We start from the raw sequence: 18,323 nt of genomic DNA on the forward strand, positions 1-18,323 counted from the left end.
AAATTAATTGTAGTCTGGATCTTGGACATAACGTACAAATATTTTGCATGAATTATTTTGTGAATTTTTTCATGGCATAATAAAATGCAACATTTTGGGTAGGTTTTTGTTTTGAAACAGCATCGTCTGTCAAATTTGTTCTGGGAATAAGTTCTTTAAAACAAATGACTTAATCTCTAAAAACTAACAATGGGAGAACAATGGAAGTCTTTGCTTTACCAGGTCAGCAATCGTGTTTGTATGTTTGCAAATCCATGTAACTATTTGGTCACAAAAAATGCAATTAGCAATGTTGTCCACATGCTTTAAGGATGGCAACCATCTTTAAAACTTCCTTTAAAATTTTTATTTAACGTCAAACTGGCTGTCATGCAACCACATTACATGGAATTCCCTCAGAATACTATAATATGACATGTTGTAAATATGTAGAGTATATTTCATTGAAGTGGGGGGGGGGGTGGTTCTAATAATGACATAAATGTAAACTATTTGAAAGGATTTCCAATTAACATTGTTTACTGGTCTCTCTCAATGTGGTGCATGCCCATCAGATCAAGGTCAGTAAATTACACAACTGAAAAAAACCAAGTTATATTGTATGCAAAATTATTTCATCATGACAGTTTGTGGGGGGGGGGGTAGAATGGTTGCGAAACATTTATCAGGTCTTTGTTGCCTCCTACTATAAAAAGAATGTTTGAAGTAGCTAATCCCAAATAGAAATGACAGCTAAAGGCCTATCTTGTGTGATTTGACGATAACATGATGATAACATGACAATACACAGAGTTTTATTTGATCTGCATTTGATGATTATTTCATTATTGCAGTCTTTTCTTTTATCTTTGCAAAAGACAATTAATTATTGGATGCTGCAGCATAGGGTTTGCATGGTGTCTAGACTAAGAGTGAATGGGGCCAGTTCTGATTGCATTGATCAATAAACCTTGCTCTAGAATGAATCCAATGGAAGAACTACATGACCTTCCATGGAAACACATGATATTTCAAAATGATTTTTCAAATCGTGATATTTTCATAGCACAATTCAAAATGATATTTTGTGAAAAGCAAGTGCAGAGAGAAGCTGTTTCGCCATAAAAAATGGAACAAAGTGTAGAAAGAGGCTGAGATTGGACATGTTGTTCACATCCATACATGCGATAGAAATGAAAAAAATTATAAAAAATAAAAAAAAAGTTTTTGAGTTGGGCTGTTTTCCCATGGAAGGGGCCGAACTTGTATAAGAGGGCCTTTTCCGGATCCAAGCCTAGTTTCTTAATTCAGCTTTGGCGCCTTCAATTTTGGAGCAGTGTGTTTTTCGAATGGTGTTTTAACATCAAAAAGGAGCATAAGCAAATGATTGGAAACGGCACTGTGTGGTTGCACCACAATAACAATGGGCTTTACTAATGAGTTTACCATCTTGAAATCCATGAATACAAAAGTTTAAAATATGTGTGATCACATTGGTGGTCGTAGCGATCTCCCAACAGTGAATTGAGTCTGCACCAGCTACTAATTTGCACCTTTTGGCATTGACTTTTAGTTTACTCATTGAGGTAACCAGACCTATTTTGTTGGTGTGCAGGGAAGGGGCAAAAATCGCTTTCACAATATCATCTGTTTTGGTGAATGGATTGAAAAAGATGCATCTAGGTATTTAAATTTTTGTCAGGCATGTGCTGGGTGTATTCCAAAAGAGAAGGTTCAGGCCTATATAGGCAGTTTTAATTTTAAAACGCCTTTTCTCCATACATTAATCTTCAAAGAAAAACGCAGTAAATTTTCTATAGGCTTCTTATAATCGCTGGAGGCAGTTTGAGTGAAATACCATAATGGTCATGGCTTATAGTGAAAATAATATATGACACAACAAGGTATTTTGAGGGCACCGCCATTCAGCCAATTTCATTTGATGACCATTGACTTTGGCTCGACCACCATTTCTATTTGTGTGTGAAAATAGTTTATTTCACTCCTTTTTCTGTTTAGCAGACAAAAAGACTTTAGAGCAAAGAAACCAAAATTCTGCTTTAAATAATACTTTTCAAAGTTGAACAAACAACAACCAAACAGAAATTATCTTTATGTAAGATTTCAGTATTTATGGCAAAGAATTTGAGATGAAAGTACAACTTATTTTAAAATTTCACAATAATGAAATAAAAGAACACTCATATGCATAACCTACCATTAATTCAAATTGAAGTTTGGTTAAACTACAGTACATAATGTATTTTTTAGTCAAATAATAAACCTAAATGAATGAATAAATGAATATTGAAAAACAAATATGTGACCCACTCTGTGAAAATGTGTCACATGTCGCCCAATGCAATAATATTAAGATATGGACAATTACAGGTAGAATAAGATCTTTAGTTGCATGGTTAACCTTTAGAACACTTATTTTTAGGCAATAAAGCTATGAATACAACAATTTTGTGATTGCATACTTATGTCTAATTTGTATCCTTTTGCACACAATGGTAGTTTAAAATATCATTTTACTTGTAATTCGTTTTTCACAAAAAATGGTGTAGTGGCTAATTTCAAACGGTAGTAACTCAGCAACGCGATACACCCCAAAGCTTAAACACATACCAAATTACTGCTGCTGATGTGTTCTTCACAGCCATGCATATAACTCAATTCCTGAAATTGCCTACATCTGACTCATTTTCACAGAGCGGGTTACATATTTTAAAATAACATTATTAATGAAAAGTCTGTTGTATTCATTGAGAAAGCCAACATCACTATGCTTACTCCCTTTTCTTCCCTTTTTTGGTGAGAAATTGCAATTGGATTACAGTCCATTATGATTGTAGGCATGAGTATTATCCACTAGGAGCCTTGCTGGTAGAGCAGAATGCACTACCTGTCCGACTGAGTTTTCTAGTATTTACCCCTTGCACCAATGTCACACGCAGCTACTCTCTAACCAGCTCACCATTCTGTGAGTCAAATTGTCACACGCAGCTACTCTCTAACCAGCTCACCATTCTGTGAGTCAAATTGTCACACGCAGAGCTCTCTAACCAGCTCACCATTCTGTGAGTCAAATTGTCACACGCAGCTACTCTCTAACCAGCTCACCATTCTGTGAGTCAAATTGTCACACGCAGCTACTCTCTAACCAGCTCACCATTCTGTGAGTCAAATTGTCACACGCAGCTACTCTCTAACCAGCTCACCATTCTGTGAGTCAAATTGTATGCCTAAAATGTGCACTGTACTGTATAAACCTGATATTTCGTTCCTTTTCATGATAACCAAAACTTTCTGTAAAGAGTCCAGGGCTGTCCTCCGTTAATACCAGAGTCTTAGGGACTTATCACAAGGCAATGTAGAGGCAACAGTTCCAGGCAAGAAGCGAATCAATTCACATTTGAATGTTCACATCTTTTTCTGGGAGATCGCAAGACATTGTTTGCAAAATTACTCATGTGCTACCAAAGTGGTCCTGTAGCATACGCTGCAGTTAGTTGCATGTATAAGTTGCCTCTCGTAGTATCTAGCAATAAGGTACTCAAGGCGATTAAACAAAGAAACATTTTAAAGACAGGTTTTTGAAATTTGAAAAGTTGTAGCACCTTTTAACAGTTTCACAGGCGCTGCAGCGCACTCAGCAACCACTGTCATAATTACTGGCGCAAACCTCTTCTCTTAACAATAAGTGTAATACAATGCAATACCCAACACATGGAACCTAGCTGGCTATATGTCCAATCCAAAAGACTAATAAAGGTAAGTGTCTTGCTTTAGGACAAGTGTCAAGACCGGGACTCAAACCCACACTCTGCTAATCAGAAACACCTGAGCTTGAGTTCAGTGTGCCTGAATCATTGGCCACAACACGCCATATGATCAACAAACACCATTCCCACTTAAATTAATCAAACGAACATCTTGTAAAACGTGGACAGAAACTTGGAGGTAACATGGAGGTAACATGAGTAACATGACTTCAGTCATCATGGAAGAACATTTGATATACAAAACAAAGTGAAAATTGCAACCAAAAAAACCTAGCCTAGGAATTAAAAAAGTTCCAAGTATATACAGAACATTCTACAATTAATAACAGAAATTTACAGATTGGCAATTAATTCTCTACAAAAAGGTCCCCCAAAACATTTTGTAATTGAAGACACTGGACACTAAAACTACTGGTAATTGTCAAAGACAAGTCTTCTCACTTGGCATATCTCAACATGTGCACAAAATAACTCAATTGGTCGCCAAAGTTGCACGATAATAATGGAAGAAAAAACACCCTTGTTCTCGAAGTTGTGCGCTTTCGGCCTCAAAATCTTATTCTGAGGACTCGAAATCAAACTCGTGGAGAATTACTTCTCAAAAACTATGTCACTTCAGAGGGAGCCGTTTCTCAAAATGTTTTGTACTATCAACAGCTTTCCATTGCTTGTTACCAAGTAAGCTTTTATGGTAACAATTATTTTGAGTAATTACCAACAGTGTCCACTGCCTTTAAAATCAAGTATTTCTATATAAAAATAATGCTACGGCATCTACATTTAGACTGGCAAATTTACAAGCACACCTGAACTACGACAAACGTTTTACAAACAATTTGCCTCTTTTTCAAAAAATAATTACCGAACATCATTTGGCATACCCTGTAAATTGCCATGCAATTGTTGTATACAAGATATTTTTAAGTTACACAATTAGTACACTGGCAAGTTGTGCATAATGTTCGACATGATGAATATAAATTACAGAATATTTTTAAACAACAATTAAATTTGATGCATGGTTCATATATAAATTACACAACACATAAAACCAAAACACTTAAAAAAGAAATCTAATTTAGGAACAGAAAAAACCCGAAAGAAATATACACTTCTCACTAACTGCAACATATTTCAAATTTTTACCAAAAATTATTGCTTTTATTAACTCCCTATGTTTCTAATCAGCAGGAACATCAGATTTACTTATTGCTGTTTTCAACCTTGCATTCTGAGCCAACCACCTCTATTTCTGATCTTTGATCTCCACCTACCCTTAAATTTCTCAACTCCAGGCCGGCAATTACTAGGAGGCAATAGCCTGTTACCCTTAATCTCAGTGTCAGTGCCGCTTCAAAAGTTACCCATTGACATTATCATCCTCTTCCTCTGCATGGGTGAGAAGGTTTAAACACCCAAACACATCCACATCAACCAGGTCCCTGCCTCCTCCAAGATAACCTTCCCCTTTCCTTGATGACTCTCTGTCTTGAAGTCAACCACCCCAGACAATGTTTACAACAAACTGTTCTTTATCATCTGTGTGGGCGACAGAGATAACATCAATCAATTCAATCACTCTCACTTGTGAAATCTAACCGTACTTGGTCGGGTTTAATAAAATGCACACATGTGTTTATGGCAGCTTCTGAAGAAGTGTGTGTTATTGTAGTTTAGACATTTCAGTGTATTGTGGCTTCTTTTTGAACCGCCACAGCACTAAGGATAAGATACTTGACATCTCTCTAAAAACTCATATCCAGCTACACCATGATTCAGGATTAGTTCAGATTCCTCCTCCAGCCTCCTTGAATAGTTTCCTTCAGTATGAAAAGGGTAAATCTTGGATATTGTGGTGCCTCCAGGGTACCCTCCTTGGTGCAATACACCATTGTTATCTAGCTACAAGGAGGACAAGGTTACAGCTCTTCCCTAGTTACATCCATAGGGGAGAATGTATTTCTACATTGTCGGAAGCCTTTGCCCAGATACACTCTTTCATAATTTGCCCAACACCATCAACTGTCACTTACACCTGTCAAAGAATCCATCACTATTATCCAAATGTGTTATTAATGAGAGCTGCTGGTCCTTGAGCCTCCCTTGGTAGCTGCTTCGGCATGGCGAGGATAAGCTTGCTCCTCCTGCCTCATTAATGACCTCCTTGGCTTCTACTAATCTCAATCCCTTATCCATCTACAAAAATAGGTGTTCAACAGCTCCTGAGCTGCCCTTTGTGAGTCCCCTTGTTGTGTTTGCCTCCTACATACCCTTACAAGCTTGTATACCCCTGTAACCATGGACCTTCTGTTGTCCCTCTTATTGTTTTGCACACGTTTTCCAACTGTGGACCTTTCCCGAACCGTGTCCTATTTGATAAAGGTCCCCGGTTTGAATGTGTATACATACTCTCCTATACATCAATATAAGTCCTTACCATCCTACCTCTACAGCATTGATGATGATTCTCCCTGTCCTTTAGCCTCCTTTGGTACCTCTTCCTGAATCCTTTCCTCCTCCTCTTCCTGCTCCTCATCTACACCCTCAGGAGAAACTACAGTCACTTCAGGTATGGGAAGTTTGTCTGTGTTGCCTTCTTGGGATTTCTGAAGGAGCCTCCGCCCTCCAAGAGCAATCATGATTGCACCAATGGGTGCAGTGAGAATGATGGAGAGGACTGCTAGGGTGAGGATCTACAGAAGGAAGGAATGGAAATAACATTCAGAATAAGTTACAGACTACCAGGCCTGGAATTACACTTACATGTAGGCCATTGATGCAGTGGCCTTCATTGCCCCTGGTCCTGGCCTTGATGCCCCTTCAAATGTTTCCCATTGACTTTCAGATTTTCCAATGGAAGTACCCGTTGTAAAATGAAAATGGCCTTGCCCTTTTAAAGATGAAATTCCAGGCCTGAATAACAAACCCTTTTGTAACAGGTATACAGAGCTATGTTGAATTATGAGACCCTTTGTATAGCACCTTGTAAGAGTTAAAAAGGTTCTGGTGCAAGCTGTAGCCAACATGCCGAAAACTCTGGGGCAATCTCGTTCTCTTAACCTAGGTGCACCGGGTTCTTTTTCAAGGGGTTAGAGTGGATGACACAAAATGCTGAAATTTGGGTCAAGATCTTAAGAGGCATGTTGAAATGATGGTATTTTAAGAATATATGCAATTCTGGAGTTACAGATTTCAAGAAGCTTTTTGGTTTCTTTGTTGCTGGAGAAGAAATTAATGGAACTTTTTATAATTACAGCATGTTTAATTTTTAATTCTGGATCTGGATAAATAATTCTCAATTTTCTAATTAGAGCCTTGATGAAGAAATTTTAGTTTAGTGTTAGACATGGGAGGAAAACCCCAGAGACTTATTTCCAGGGAAAGCCACACAGTCAGGTAGGGACTGAAACCCCAATCCACTTAGTGCCCCCGGTGGGATTTGAACCAGGGTTCCAGAGGTGGAAGGCAAGGGAAGATACCAAAAAAAGAAATGTTTCATATTATTATACCAACTACGCCAACCTGACAAACATTTTTTTATCCCTGAAGCAATAATGACACAAATTTGATAAAATTACCTTGATCCCATTCTGCTCTGCTGCATATCCAGCGTTCTTGTTTATTGCCACCTCCCATGCCAGAGGGCCAATGGCAGCCTGTAAACAAATAAGTTACAAACAAAAAACTGTCCAAATAAACTTTCTTTCACATGGTGAAATATGGCAGTAAATATTTAGATGTCTCCCCCAGACCCAACCAGTGAAAATCACTAGTAAGGGTTGTGTGAGAACCACTATGAATCTCCCTTGAGTTGTGGGGTTTCTGAAAAGAAAAGTGGTATGACAACACAAGCCAATTTCACGAAAAGGCAGGATAAATCGTATCTCGAGTTAGGACGAGTAACCTAACTTAGGATGGGTTTAATGGGTTTAATGGGTTTAATCTTAAGTTAGGAAGAGTTTAGTGAAATCGACAGCTGATCATCTACAGCAGAAGTAAGGCTGGGATACTTTAAAGCTTTACAAGTTCAGTAGATTGCTCTATGGTGCAAGAAGGATTTGGGAGGGGCCCTTTACGCTCAGCAACAAGGGATTCAGAGAATACAAATTAACTTTATGATCAACAACATTGTGTTGGACCGGTTGGACTTTACAAAAAGTGACCCTCGTAAAAACTTAACATTAATTGCGTTGTCACTTCAAAGATGAAACTCTGGGCTGTTTGTGAATTGTTACCCGTAAACTTTGTACAAGTATGATACAATTTGTGTTTTACCTGTACGGTGGCCTTTGGGAACCAAGAGAGGGCAGCAAACACCTTTTCCTTGAGGTTGAGACCTGCTTTACAGACGACCAGCATTGTGACGGCAGTCCGTACAGCGAGACCTGTTGCCATTATAGCTATGCCAAGACCTGACAAATAGATTTGAAAATAATTGAATAAGTAATCAGTTCAGGAGATCAGGAGATGTACCTTCATGAAATCAAGGCCACCGTTGTCAGTTTTTGTCTGCACTTAATGTAAACCCTAAATAACAACTGCTTGTTATTAGTATTTTGTTTTTAATCTGATAAAGAAATCAAGGAACCCTCTAAAGTACCTCCCACTGTAAACCACAGGCCTAAAGATACCTGTGGAAAGAAGATGCTGAGGACATCTCAGGTTTAGATGTTGAAGGAAAACCCAACATGATTTGGAATGAAATCCACCTTTGGGATTCGAATCAGGGTCCACACAGTTGAAAGGCAGGGAAGAAACCACTAGCAAACCTGAATACCCAATGCCAATGGTTAAAGCATTGGTTGTGTGCACAACACCTTACTTTCTGCATAAGCCACCGTGACCCATGCTCGAACCAGGAACACCGGAGTAAACCCTTTCTCTTTACAACAAGTGCACTGGGCTCCTTTTCGTGCAATACACAAAACACTGGACCAACAACTTAACGTCCCATCCCAATGATGCAGCAATAATGGCTACTGGTTCAACTGTCACAACTAGGACTGGTACCCACACTCTGCTGACCACAAACACCAGAGCTTGAGTTTGGTGCTCTTATTGGCTTGGCCATGACATACCATGAACCCCACAAACCCGTATGAAAGGTTATGTGATACAAGGAGTAAAAGATTTCATGGATATCATTTGATGACAATTGTAACATGGGTATGGGAATATTTGTAAATGTAACAAAAGATGTTTAATGATCACTCTGAAAACAGATTGTGCAGAAGCCCTAGCCATAGCCATAGCCACCATTACTGACACAATCTAATACTATGTAGAATAGTTTCCTTTTGCGGCTCAGATATTTCTTTGAGAAACCTTCAGCCGATTTCACGAAACGCCAGGATCAATCCTAACTCGAGTTAGGACGAGTAACTCGCTAACTTTGGTTAAATGCGGCCTACGAATTTTGATACGGAACTGAACCTGTCTTTAAGGCCTAAGATTAATCCCAGGTTAGGATAAGTTTGGTGAAATGGACAGCTTGTTACTTACCCACAGTGTCATCTAGATATTCAACTGATACTGCCGCTCCTATGAGACCAAATAGGATTGGTTCAAACAACTTCCAGATTAATCCAACAACCTTTTTAACAGGTTCCTGACAGAAGAAACAATTAAGATGGGATGTAAAGTCTTTCATATTTCAGAATAGTTTGACAGATGTAAGAGTTGGTTTTTTGAGGACATTTTTATCTGACCTTAAAGATGAGTTTCTGTTGTGAAGTAAGAAGAGTATTTGGTTGCAACTTTGTGGTAGATTGTTTTAACATTGTATGATCACTGGTATCAATGGTAAAAAAAAACATTAGACACAACTCTGTTAAAATCAGAGACCTAATTTGCTTATTGATAAGGTGAAAAATGGTTATCAACTTCAGTAATTTTTCAAGCCAGATTTCAAGCTAACTGAACTCGAGTCAACCTTTGGTCTCATCTCTGCAACTGATAATCAGTGGGTGTAGAATCCAAATTTAAAGTTTGATGTCTCACATTTGTACCCTTAAATGCTGCACAAATTTGACAAACAGGAGCCCCTTCTCAGGTAAAATGTTGTTTGAATAAATATGTAAACCTTTTCCAAAACTCCATAGTGATATGACACTCAAAATGCTTTATAATTGGTATATATACAAACAAAACGACCAGTAGCTGAAAGGGTCAAATACATCTAAACATATCAAACATCTCATATTAAAAGGCAATAATTTAGTGTACAAAATACAACATTTAAAAAAAAAACCTTCATAAAATGTTAACATTTGAGCAATTATACTGCATAAAGCTGCTGTACTTCTATAGCCAAGTAAATGTTTATTGCCAAAACTTTTAAGAGTGATTATCAAATGTCTGCCTTCCCTTTAAATACAGTTAGTTTTACCTTTCCTCGTCCCCAGCCCTGGGCAGCTACAAAAGCTAGAATGAGGCAGCTTAGAGCACCAGCCCCTGTGAAGTCTGCCTTGGCACCACCGAACAATAACAACAAACCTCCACCACAGACCAGTAAAGTACGCTTCCGCGTCAAGGATTTCTGTCATTAAAAGTAAAGTGAAATGGTGCAAAGGTGATACTTAATCTTGAAAGACAAATTGAAAGCAAACAAGTAAATAGTACTGAACAAAACGATGGCCCTTTTCGCAACCATGGCTTTGCTTTAGATTCAACTCGAGCTAGATTGAATATGCGCTCTGGGCTTCAGACAAGAGGACGGAGCCTGAAGCCGAGGTTTCAAAAAGGGCCTATGAGTTCTTGCAAGATTGGATAAAGTTTATTTATAAGGTTTTAAGAATATTTATGTGGTCTTCTTTTTGGTCTTACAAAAGTTGTTTGAAATGATGTACTGAGAAATGAAAAATAATTGTTAATACAAGTGGAGTTTTTACAAATAGTTGAAAAAATTAACAATCTTTAACACACTTTGAACAATGTGTATTTCTCGCCTTAGGGTGAAGAAACACCTAGCATTTTAAAGTTTTAGCTCTTCTTGGTTCATATGCCTACATATATGTTGCCACTTCCAGCGAGTATGACTTTATGGAGAATGTCTATTTGAGTTTATACACTTCTCATGGGTGTAGAGCCCTACACACCACTCAATATAAGTTAGTAATTACCTGGTCTTTGTCTGGAAAATACCAGAGGAACACGCCCCCGACACACCCAAAGACCACACCCAGCAGTAGCTCTATGGGTGCACGGAAGATGTTGAACACCAACATACCCGTATCTGCGAACAAATTAAAGTTGCAAGAGTTTGTTTCACTGAAGTTCATATCAACATCCTACATACCTTTGGAATTAACCTAAAAGATGGCATTTAACTAATCCATGAAAACAAAAGCCCATAGTACATACAGTAGGCCTAAGGTTCATGGTTTGAAGCTTTTTGAAATTCCAATACAGAGTTCCATTAGTGTTAGTATTTTTGGGCACGCAGTCAAGTGCACCAAGCTCCAGTTGTAGTGTGGGTTCAGGTCCCAGTAAAGGCACTTATGTCTTTGAGCAAGACACTACATCATAATTTCCTCCGTTGCCCCAGTTCATTGCCTTGGTGCCCCTTGAAATGTTGCAATACAAATTTACAACTTCATTGAAGTGCCCTTTTCCAAGGAGAAAATGCCTTGGTGCCGTTGCCCCTGAGCATCAGGCCTGATCGCATGATGCATATATGCATTTGTGGATGGCGTTTGCCAACCAATGGTGTCTGCAAGCATGCATGAATAATTAGCATTTTTCTTAGGAGGGGCCAACTCTTGCTATTGTACATCAATCTCGGTATAGTCACATTTCTGTTAATAATGGATGTTGGACAAAAATAGTATGACTAAAGCGAGGACTGAACCATTGACCACCAAATAACGTGCCAGGGGTGCGTTCCACTCGCGCAAACGACTCGCAACTGTTCGCGCAAACGTTTTTTTATTGTTTGAACGATTGGTGCGTATACGCGATGTTAATATGGCGGCTCCCTGAAATGAAGATGGCGCGCACCATACATAGGGTTTTTTTTTACTTCGTTTTTGCTGCAATAGTCCTCTTGTTGACATTACATCATCTAAATAACTTTATTATTCCAAATCTGCATTATCATCCAACGAAAATACAATGTAATTATGTTTGTGACAAAGAAAAAAAAACGTATGCTTGTCCGCCATTTTATAAACCACTTGCCAACACCTCAGAAGTATGTTCGCCTAAAGTTGCCAACGTTCGCCAACGGTGGGGGCGAACAACTCGTTCCCCTTGAAATTGTTGGCGATCGTGCGCAACTGTTGGCAACGTTTGCGCGAGTGGAACGCACCCCAGTGCTCTACCAACTGACTGAGATATCTAGCCCTATGTTAGAGTTTCTTTAAAGGCAGTAGACACTATTGGTAATTACTCAAAATAATTTTTAGCATAAAACCTTACTTGGTAATAAGTAATGGGGAGAAGTTGATAGTATAAAACATTGTGAGAAACGCTCCCTCTGAAGTAACGCAGTTCTCGAGAAAGAAGTAATTTTCCTCAAATTTGATTTTGAGACCTCAAGTTTAGAATTTGAGGTCTCGAAATTAAGCATAAGAAAGCACACAACTTCGTGTGACAAGGGTGTTTTTTCTTTCATTATTATCTCCCAACTTCGATGACCGATTGAGCTCATATTTTCACAGGTTTGTTATTTGGTGCATATATGTTGAGATACATTAAGTGAGAAGACTGGTCTTTGATAATTACCAATAGTGTCTACTGTCTTTAAAAAAGAACTTACCATCATTGCTGCTATCCATGGGTATATTTGTGCTGTTGTCTTGTCCTTCATTGTCAATGTCTATGTTACCTACAGGTAGAACCAATAGCAGTAACATCTAGTCACAAACACTCACAAATGTGGAAATACAATACATGTATTGTGTAGTTTTAAGAAGCCATTTGAGACTTAAATTTGGTTTGTTAGGTTAGGTACAATGACTTGGTTAATCACAATGTACCGCCTAAATTTGAATTCCTCAGACTGTAAAGACAGTTGCTATGTGAAAGGGTTCAGAGCAAGTTTTTGTATAGTAATCTCCAGATGAGCAAACCCTGGTACCATTGTGCTCATACATTCAGAATTGTGTTTGAGTGTACACCATCTCTTTTCCAACAACGTAAAAGCTTACCATGAGACATAGTAGCTGTTTCTATAGTCTCCTGACCATGACTCGAACACGCTCGTTGAAACGTTGAGACCAATGAGAGAACTCACTCACAATTAATAACAATCCTATAACCTAAAGTAGTCCCAGCTATTTTTCTATACCTTCCGCCCAGGTAGTAGTTAAAAAGCAGGACAGTTCTTTTCAGAACTGAGACATCTCCCGCACACTCCGATAAATCTACTTTGCGGAAGTAGAATATAAAAAGCCAGCTCTTTAAAGAACAAACTCTACCTAGCAAGTAGATACACACATGGTGTTACTACAAACCAAATAATTGTTTCTATAGTCATTCAACAATTGTCCATCCATTGTCACCACAGAGCCAACCAAGCAAACATACACTCCAATATCTCAATGATGTCAACTTACCACCAGAGAACGCAATACCAAGTGGAATTCCAAACGCTGCTATTGCAAACACATTCTCACAGCTTGCCGAGGCTACAATCAACGTTGGGATGCCCTTACTGATCCCATATCCTTTCTCTTGTAACTCCAGGACAGATGGCACAACAACGGCTGGAGAAACAGCCGCTATGACAAACCTGGAAGAGAGAAAAAAAAGTTTGAATTAAATTAAGTTTTATAACAAAAACCATTTATTTTCCCAAACCTTTTAAACCATCCACCAATCGATGAAAGGCTTTCTGGATCCCGCAATAAGATTAGTAGTAAAATCACAATCGCCTACCCACTTGAGGATTATCTCGCATTGACCCCCCTTTTTCGGAATGGAAGTGGGTTTAAAAGAACACTATTTTGCTTGCAAATTGCGGGGTCTGATCGCCCTTTGCGTTCCCACTAGACTTTTTATCGCCGATTAATCCACAAGGGCGATCAGATCCCGCTTTAATCCTCAAAATTGCACGATCAAATCTTGATCGCCCTCGCATTCCCACTAAACCTGTTTCTTGTTGATCGCCCTTTGATCATCCTTTCGGGGTCTTGATCGCCCTTTTCTCAAACTGGGAGATCAATGCGGGGTCCAGTAGGAAGGGGGTCTTAGAAAACCTATGATAGCCTTCTTTCAAGTAAACTCTTAACATGAGTTCCAACCAGATAAAAGCGCTAATGCTTACCCGAGCATAAATGCCCAATCCCAGCCAAAACCCAGCAATAGATGCGCAGCCACAGCGACTGTCACTGCTTCCATTATACATGGCACCAGTGCCAGACGAGCACACACTAGACTGAGTTTACGAAGAGCTCCAGCGTCTATTCCGAGCCCTGCCTTGATCAAGATAACAGCTAAGGCAATATTGCGTAGTGCTGAGGCCCAGCCAGGGTCAATGTCATCAGCAATTTGTATACGAGGAACATTCTTGAGCATGAAGCCAACTATGAGCATACCTAAATGAAAAATAAGGGAAGAAGAAAAGAACTGTAAAGCAATCGCACAACACAGGTAAATTGTATTGTCCAAAGGCCCACACTTCGTGTATCAAACTTATATAAAAAACAAACCTGTGAAAATTTAGGCTCAATCGGTCATTGGAGTCGTGAGAAAATAACAGAAAAATCCACTCTTGTTTCCGCATGATTCGCCGTGTTATAACATGTGTTTAAAATAAATCTGTGATTCTCAATATCGAGAATTGATAATTGTTATTAATATTTTCTCAAAAAGTAATAATAGTATATCATGAAATACTATTTCAAGGGAAGTCTTTCACCAATACCTTCTGTAAACCCTGTAAGTTATATGTAAATCTGTGAAATTTTAATTTTGGTTCTGTTCAGAAAGTGTCCAATGGCTTTAATTTGACACCAAATAATAATATCAAACCACCTGTTCATTACCTATAAGCCAGCCGTCGATTTCACAAAACTCTTCCTAACTTAGGATCAATCTTAATGACTTAGGACGAGTCCCAACTCTGCACTGTAGCATGCAGACACTAAGATTAATCCTAAGTTAGGACGAGTTACTTGTCCTAACTCAAACCGACGGCAGGGCTGATACTTGCCTTTGTGCCCTTGAAATGCTCACAGTAACATTTCCATTTTGCTCATAGGGTACCAAGGAGAAAAAATGCCTTGGTGCCCATGCCCTTACAGAAATGAAGCCTGATAAGCAAACCTCCTACTACAGGTACCTTCATGGTATGTCAGACTTGATACTTGGACCCTGGGAAAAATGGGGAATGTGCAAGGCCTGACCTTTGTACATTTAAAGCTTTGATAGACTTTCAGACTATTTAGCAACAAAATTACTTCTTTTTTTCTGAGGGTTAAAAATTTGCCTGGTATGAAAGCACAAGGTCTTCCATTGGTTGTCCAGTCTATACAACATTTTGCTGGCAGTGTATACCACATCTCATCCGAATCGCTTCACTGGTTGTTCCACATGAGATACTCTGGGAGCCTTTCCAACGGGAGCCTTTCCCTAATGTAAACATATTGTACTGCTGTAAAACTCCCTACCTGTATGTTGCTTTTCACCTTCTTACAATCTACATTAAACCAAAAATTATGCGGCAGGTTTAACTTTAAAGTGTCCTTTTTGACACTTGTTATAGACACTCGACACTATTGGTAACTGCCAAAGACCAGTCTTCTCACTTGGTGTATCTCAACATCATAAAATAACCTGTAAAAATTTGAGCTCAATCAGTTGCGAGATGATAATGAAAGAAAAAACACCCTTGTCACACAAAGTTTTGTGTTTTCAGATGCTTGATTTCGGGAACTCAAATTCTAATTCTGAGGTCTTGAATTCAAATTCGTGGAAAATTACTTCTTTCTCGAAAACTACCTCAATTCAGAGGGAGCTGTTTCTCACAATGGTTTATACTATCAACCGCTCCCCATTACTCGTCACCAAGTAAGGTTTTATGCTAATAATTATTTTGAGTAATTACCAACAGTGTCCACCATAACATTCTGGTGAAACTTTTTTATCAGGTAAAAGCCTCCATTCAGAATCGGTTCTTAAACTTAAAACATGAGGCTATGGTGGGAAGTCCCCCGGCAGTGACAGTGAAATAGGTTATTGCCTTTGTGCCCTAGTAGAATATCCAGCAGAAATGATGCCCTTTACTGAGATAAAACCGCCTTGCCTTTAATAATTTACAGGCTGTAAAAGTCTGGTTTACAGCCATACACAGCAACTTGTCAGAAAAGAGCAAAGTTCCAGGCACAGCAAGAATTTGAAATGTGTTTAACATTTTTTACTGACACAGCTGAGAGACCTAAAGAACAAGGAAATCAGCTAAAAGGTTGCATGGCTGGGTTTGTTTGAATGCATTCCAGGTAATTGTTGAAAACTTTGTAAAAACAAATTCTTTCAAGAAGAGGGAGTAAAAATATTTATTTGTTTACCTAACAAAGCTGGTAGATGAAAAAACTCAACGATCATCCCGCCGATAGCAGCAACCACCACAAGAATATAAAGGGCAAAAAGGTTCCCTCCGGGCAACGACTCCGCCCCTGTGATGGACCAAAGTATCGCCCACAACAGCAGTAAAATCACCATAATAAGAACCACCCTAGCAAGAACTCCGTGGGGTGGGCACATGCAGGCGTATTTCACACTCGCTCGTCGTGACGGATACTCAGACAAGGGATTGTATTTGGTGAGGCACGGCCTCCACGCCATTTTACACCGTTCGCGGAGTCCAACACAGCATTTATTGTCTTTTTCCTGCGTGGGTTTAACCGGAATGTGATTTGGATAGGAATTATTGTCAATGTTGATGACGGTGAAACTGCCATGTTCGTTTATTCCCATCGGCAGGCCATGCCAGGGCGCATTCTCTTCACAGTCACTCATGGTATCATCTGCTCCATTCTCCTCCAAGGGAATGCTGGTGTCTGGTGAGATGATGCCAGTTGCGTTCGGAGTTTGGTCAAAGGAGCTCTTCTCGTTACGGAGGCCGGAGTAATCTTCAGCATTGGTGACTTCAAGGTCGGATCGTTTTGCCGTCTTGTAGGATTTGGACACAATGTTGCCTCCCATGATTACAGTGTTTAGTCTTGATTCAGCTTCACCGTTCAATATCCTTCCTGAGATAGCTATAAAAATGAAAAGAAAAAAGAAATTGTCAAGAGCCGTTTCTTTTTTCAATAGGACCACAAACATTTGATGTTGTAAATGAATTGCAATGCGTCAGCAACTGCCATATTTGATGCATAAACAATGCAAATGTGCAAACGTGTGATGCTACGCACACCTCTTACTTAGCCAATAGCCAAATCATGTGACTGAATATTTTGCTGAGCATTCTGGAAAAAAAATACAGAGGCTTAAAGAAGCCATGTGCCTTATATCATTTTCTAATATTTTTGGAGATTTTTCTTTTAACCCTCCGATCAATATTATTATTAATATTAAAATTTAAACAATCAGCTTGTTGATTCAATTATCACTGTTTATTTATATGCTTTATTATAAAGCCAATGATTATTCACACTTTTTATTAAATTATTATTTATTTTTGTTATTTTTGGCAAATTACCAGGGTAATTTTAAAATTTCATAAAAAAAATATTTTGAATAAAACGAAGACAACTGCTGGCTATAGAGTCAAACACAGAGTCTCAAAGAACACTTGTAGTCACTGTAGATGTTTCTTCCATGTATGGCTTCACCGGGAAACCATGCTTTCTTGTTTGCCGTGAAAACAGGAAAAACTCAAAACAAATGTGGCCAGTTGAAGTCATCGAAGATCGGTGTGTAGTCATGGTAGTGTGAACATTTCAATGTCCATCAAGATTTAATATATGTTTGAATACTTCATATTAACAAAAGAAGGTAATTAGGGCATCGGTTGATATAAGGCATTATTATTTTTTCCCGAATTCAAAGAAAAAGGCATAATAGTGTGAAAACTGGTAAGGGGAGGATACTAGTGTCAACACACAACACACAATACAATCTCCTCACCACCTCACCTGCCAATTTTTTTTGTTTTCTTAAAAAATCAGAATAGATATTTGCCCATTCCTTTAACATTTTCAAGAGTGGAAGTGCCACAGTTTCGTCTCTACCATTCACCCAAGAACAATAACACACAGAATAGCGAGGAAAAGTCAAATCTTACCTTACCCGGTAGGCTTCGACTGATTGATCGTGCATGCAGCAGACAGCAGTCCAACAACAACATGCATGAACCGTGGGTGAAAAATCACAGTACAATCACAAGGCCGTGTTTTTTGAATAGCGCCCTCTTTTGGTAGATATCTAATCACTTTTTGAAGAAAGTTGTGGTGTTTGGTTTTTGTTGGGATTGTAATACAACTTTGTGGTGTGATTGATGGGACATTTTGTGAACTGGTTCCCAAGTTTTTTATCAGACACAAATAGGTAATTTTTTTTTTTTATAGAAACAAAACTAAAACTTTGATGTGCTGATTTTCCCTTGGCAAG

General features: G+C 38.7%; 1 protein-coding gene across 4 annotated transcripts; it reads right to left on the minus strand.

Annotated features, from left to right (window-relative positions):
- Positions 1-1,931: 1,931 nt before the first annotated feature.
- LOC139953091 (sodium/hydrogen exchanger 9B2-like) lies at positions 1,932-18,072 on the minus strand. Of its 4 annotated transcripts, none has more exons than XM_071952501.1 (12): positions 17,998-18,072; positions 16,277-16,969; positions 14,035-14,305; positions 13,325-13,500; positions 12,526-12,594; positions 10,889-11,001; positions 10,156-10,305; positions 9,270-9,375; positions 8,043-8,179; positions 7,346-7,423; positions 6,213-6,460; positions 1,932-5,306 (listed from the first exon to the last, which is right to left on the minus strand). In XM_071952501.1, the coding sequence occupies exons 2-11, from the start codon at positions 16,911-16,913 to the stop codon at positions 6,215-6,217; spliced, it is 1,983 nt and encodes a 660-aa protein (XP_071808602.1). In that variant the 5' UTR covers positions 16,914-16,969; positions 17,998-18,072; the 3' UTR covers positions 1,932-5,306; positions 6,213-6,214. The 4 variants fall into 4 exon arrangements, with proteins under 4 accessions (XP_071808602.1, XP_071808601.1, XP_071808598.1 ...); XM_071952500.1 differs by having other exon boundaries at positions 6,205-6,460; XM_071952497.1 differs by having other exon boundaries at positions 1,932-6,460.
- Between the last annotated feature and the right edge of the window lie 251 nt (positions 18,073-18,323).

Source organism: Asterias amurensis, chromosome 21, assembly GCF_032118995.1.
Source record: "Asterias amurensis chromosome 21, ASM3211899v1".
NCBI classification, from domain to species: domain Eukaryota; kingdom Metazoa; phylum Echinodermata; class Asteroidea; order Forcipulatida; family Asteriidae; genus Asterias; species Asterias amurensis.

What these genes read in the sequence shown, in the direction of transcription:
- LOC139953091 (XM_071952501.1), bottom strand. Translation starts at nt 16,913, where the DNA reads ATGGGAGGCAACATTGTGTCCAAATCCTACAAGACGGCAAAACGATCC. An exon ending in GATTGGGCATTTATGCTCGG is followed by an intron (nt 13,501 to 14,034) that starts GTAAGCATTAGC and finishes TCTCTCTTCCAG; the next exon opens with GTTTGTCATAGCGGCTGTTT. An exon ending in CAGAGCAGAATGGGATCAAG is followed by an intron (nt 6,461 to 7,345) that starts GTAATTTTATCA and finishes TTCCTTCTGTAG; the next exon opens with ATCCTCACCCTAGCAGTCCT.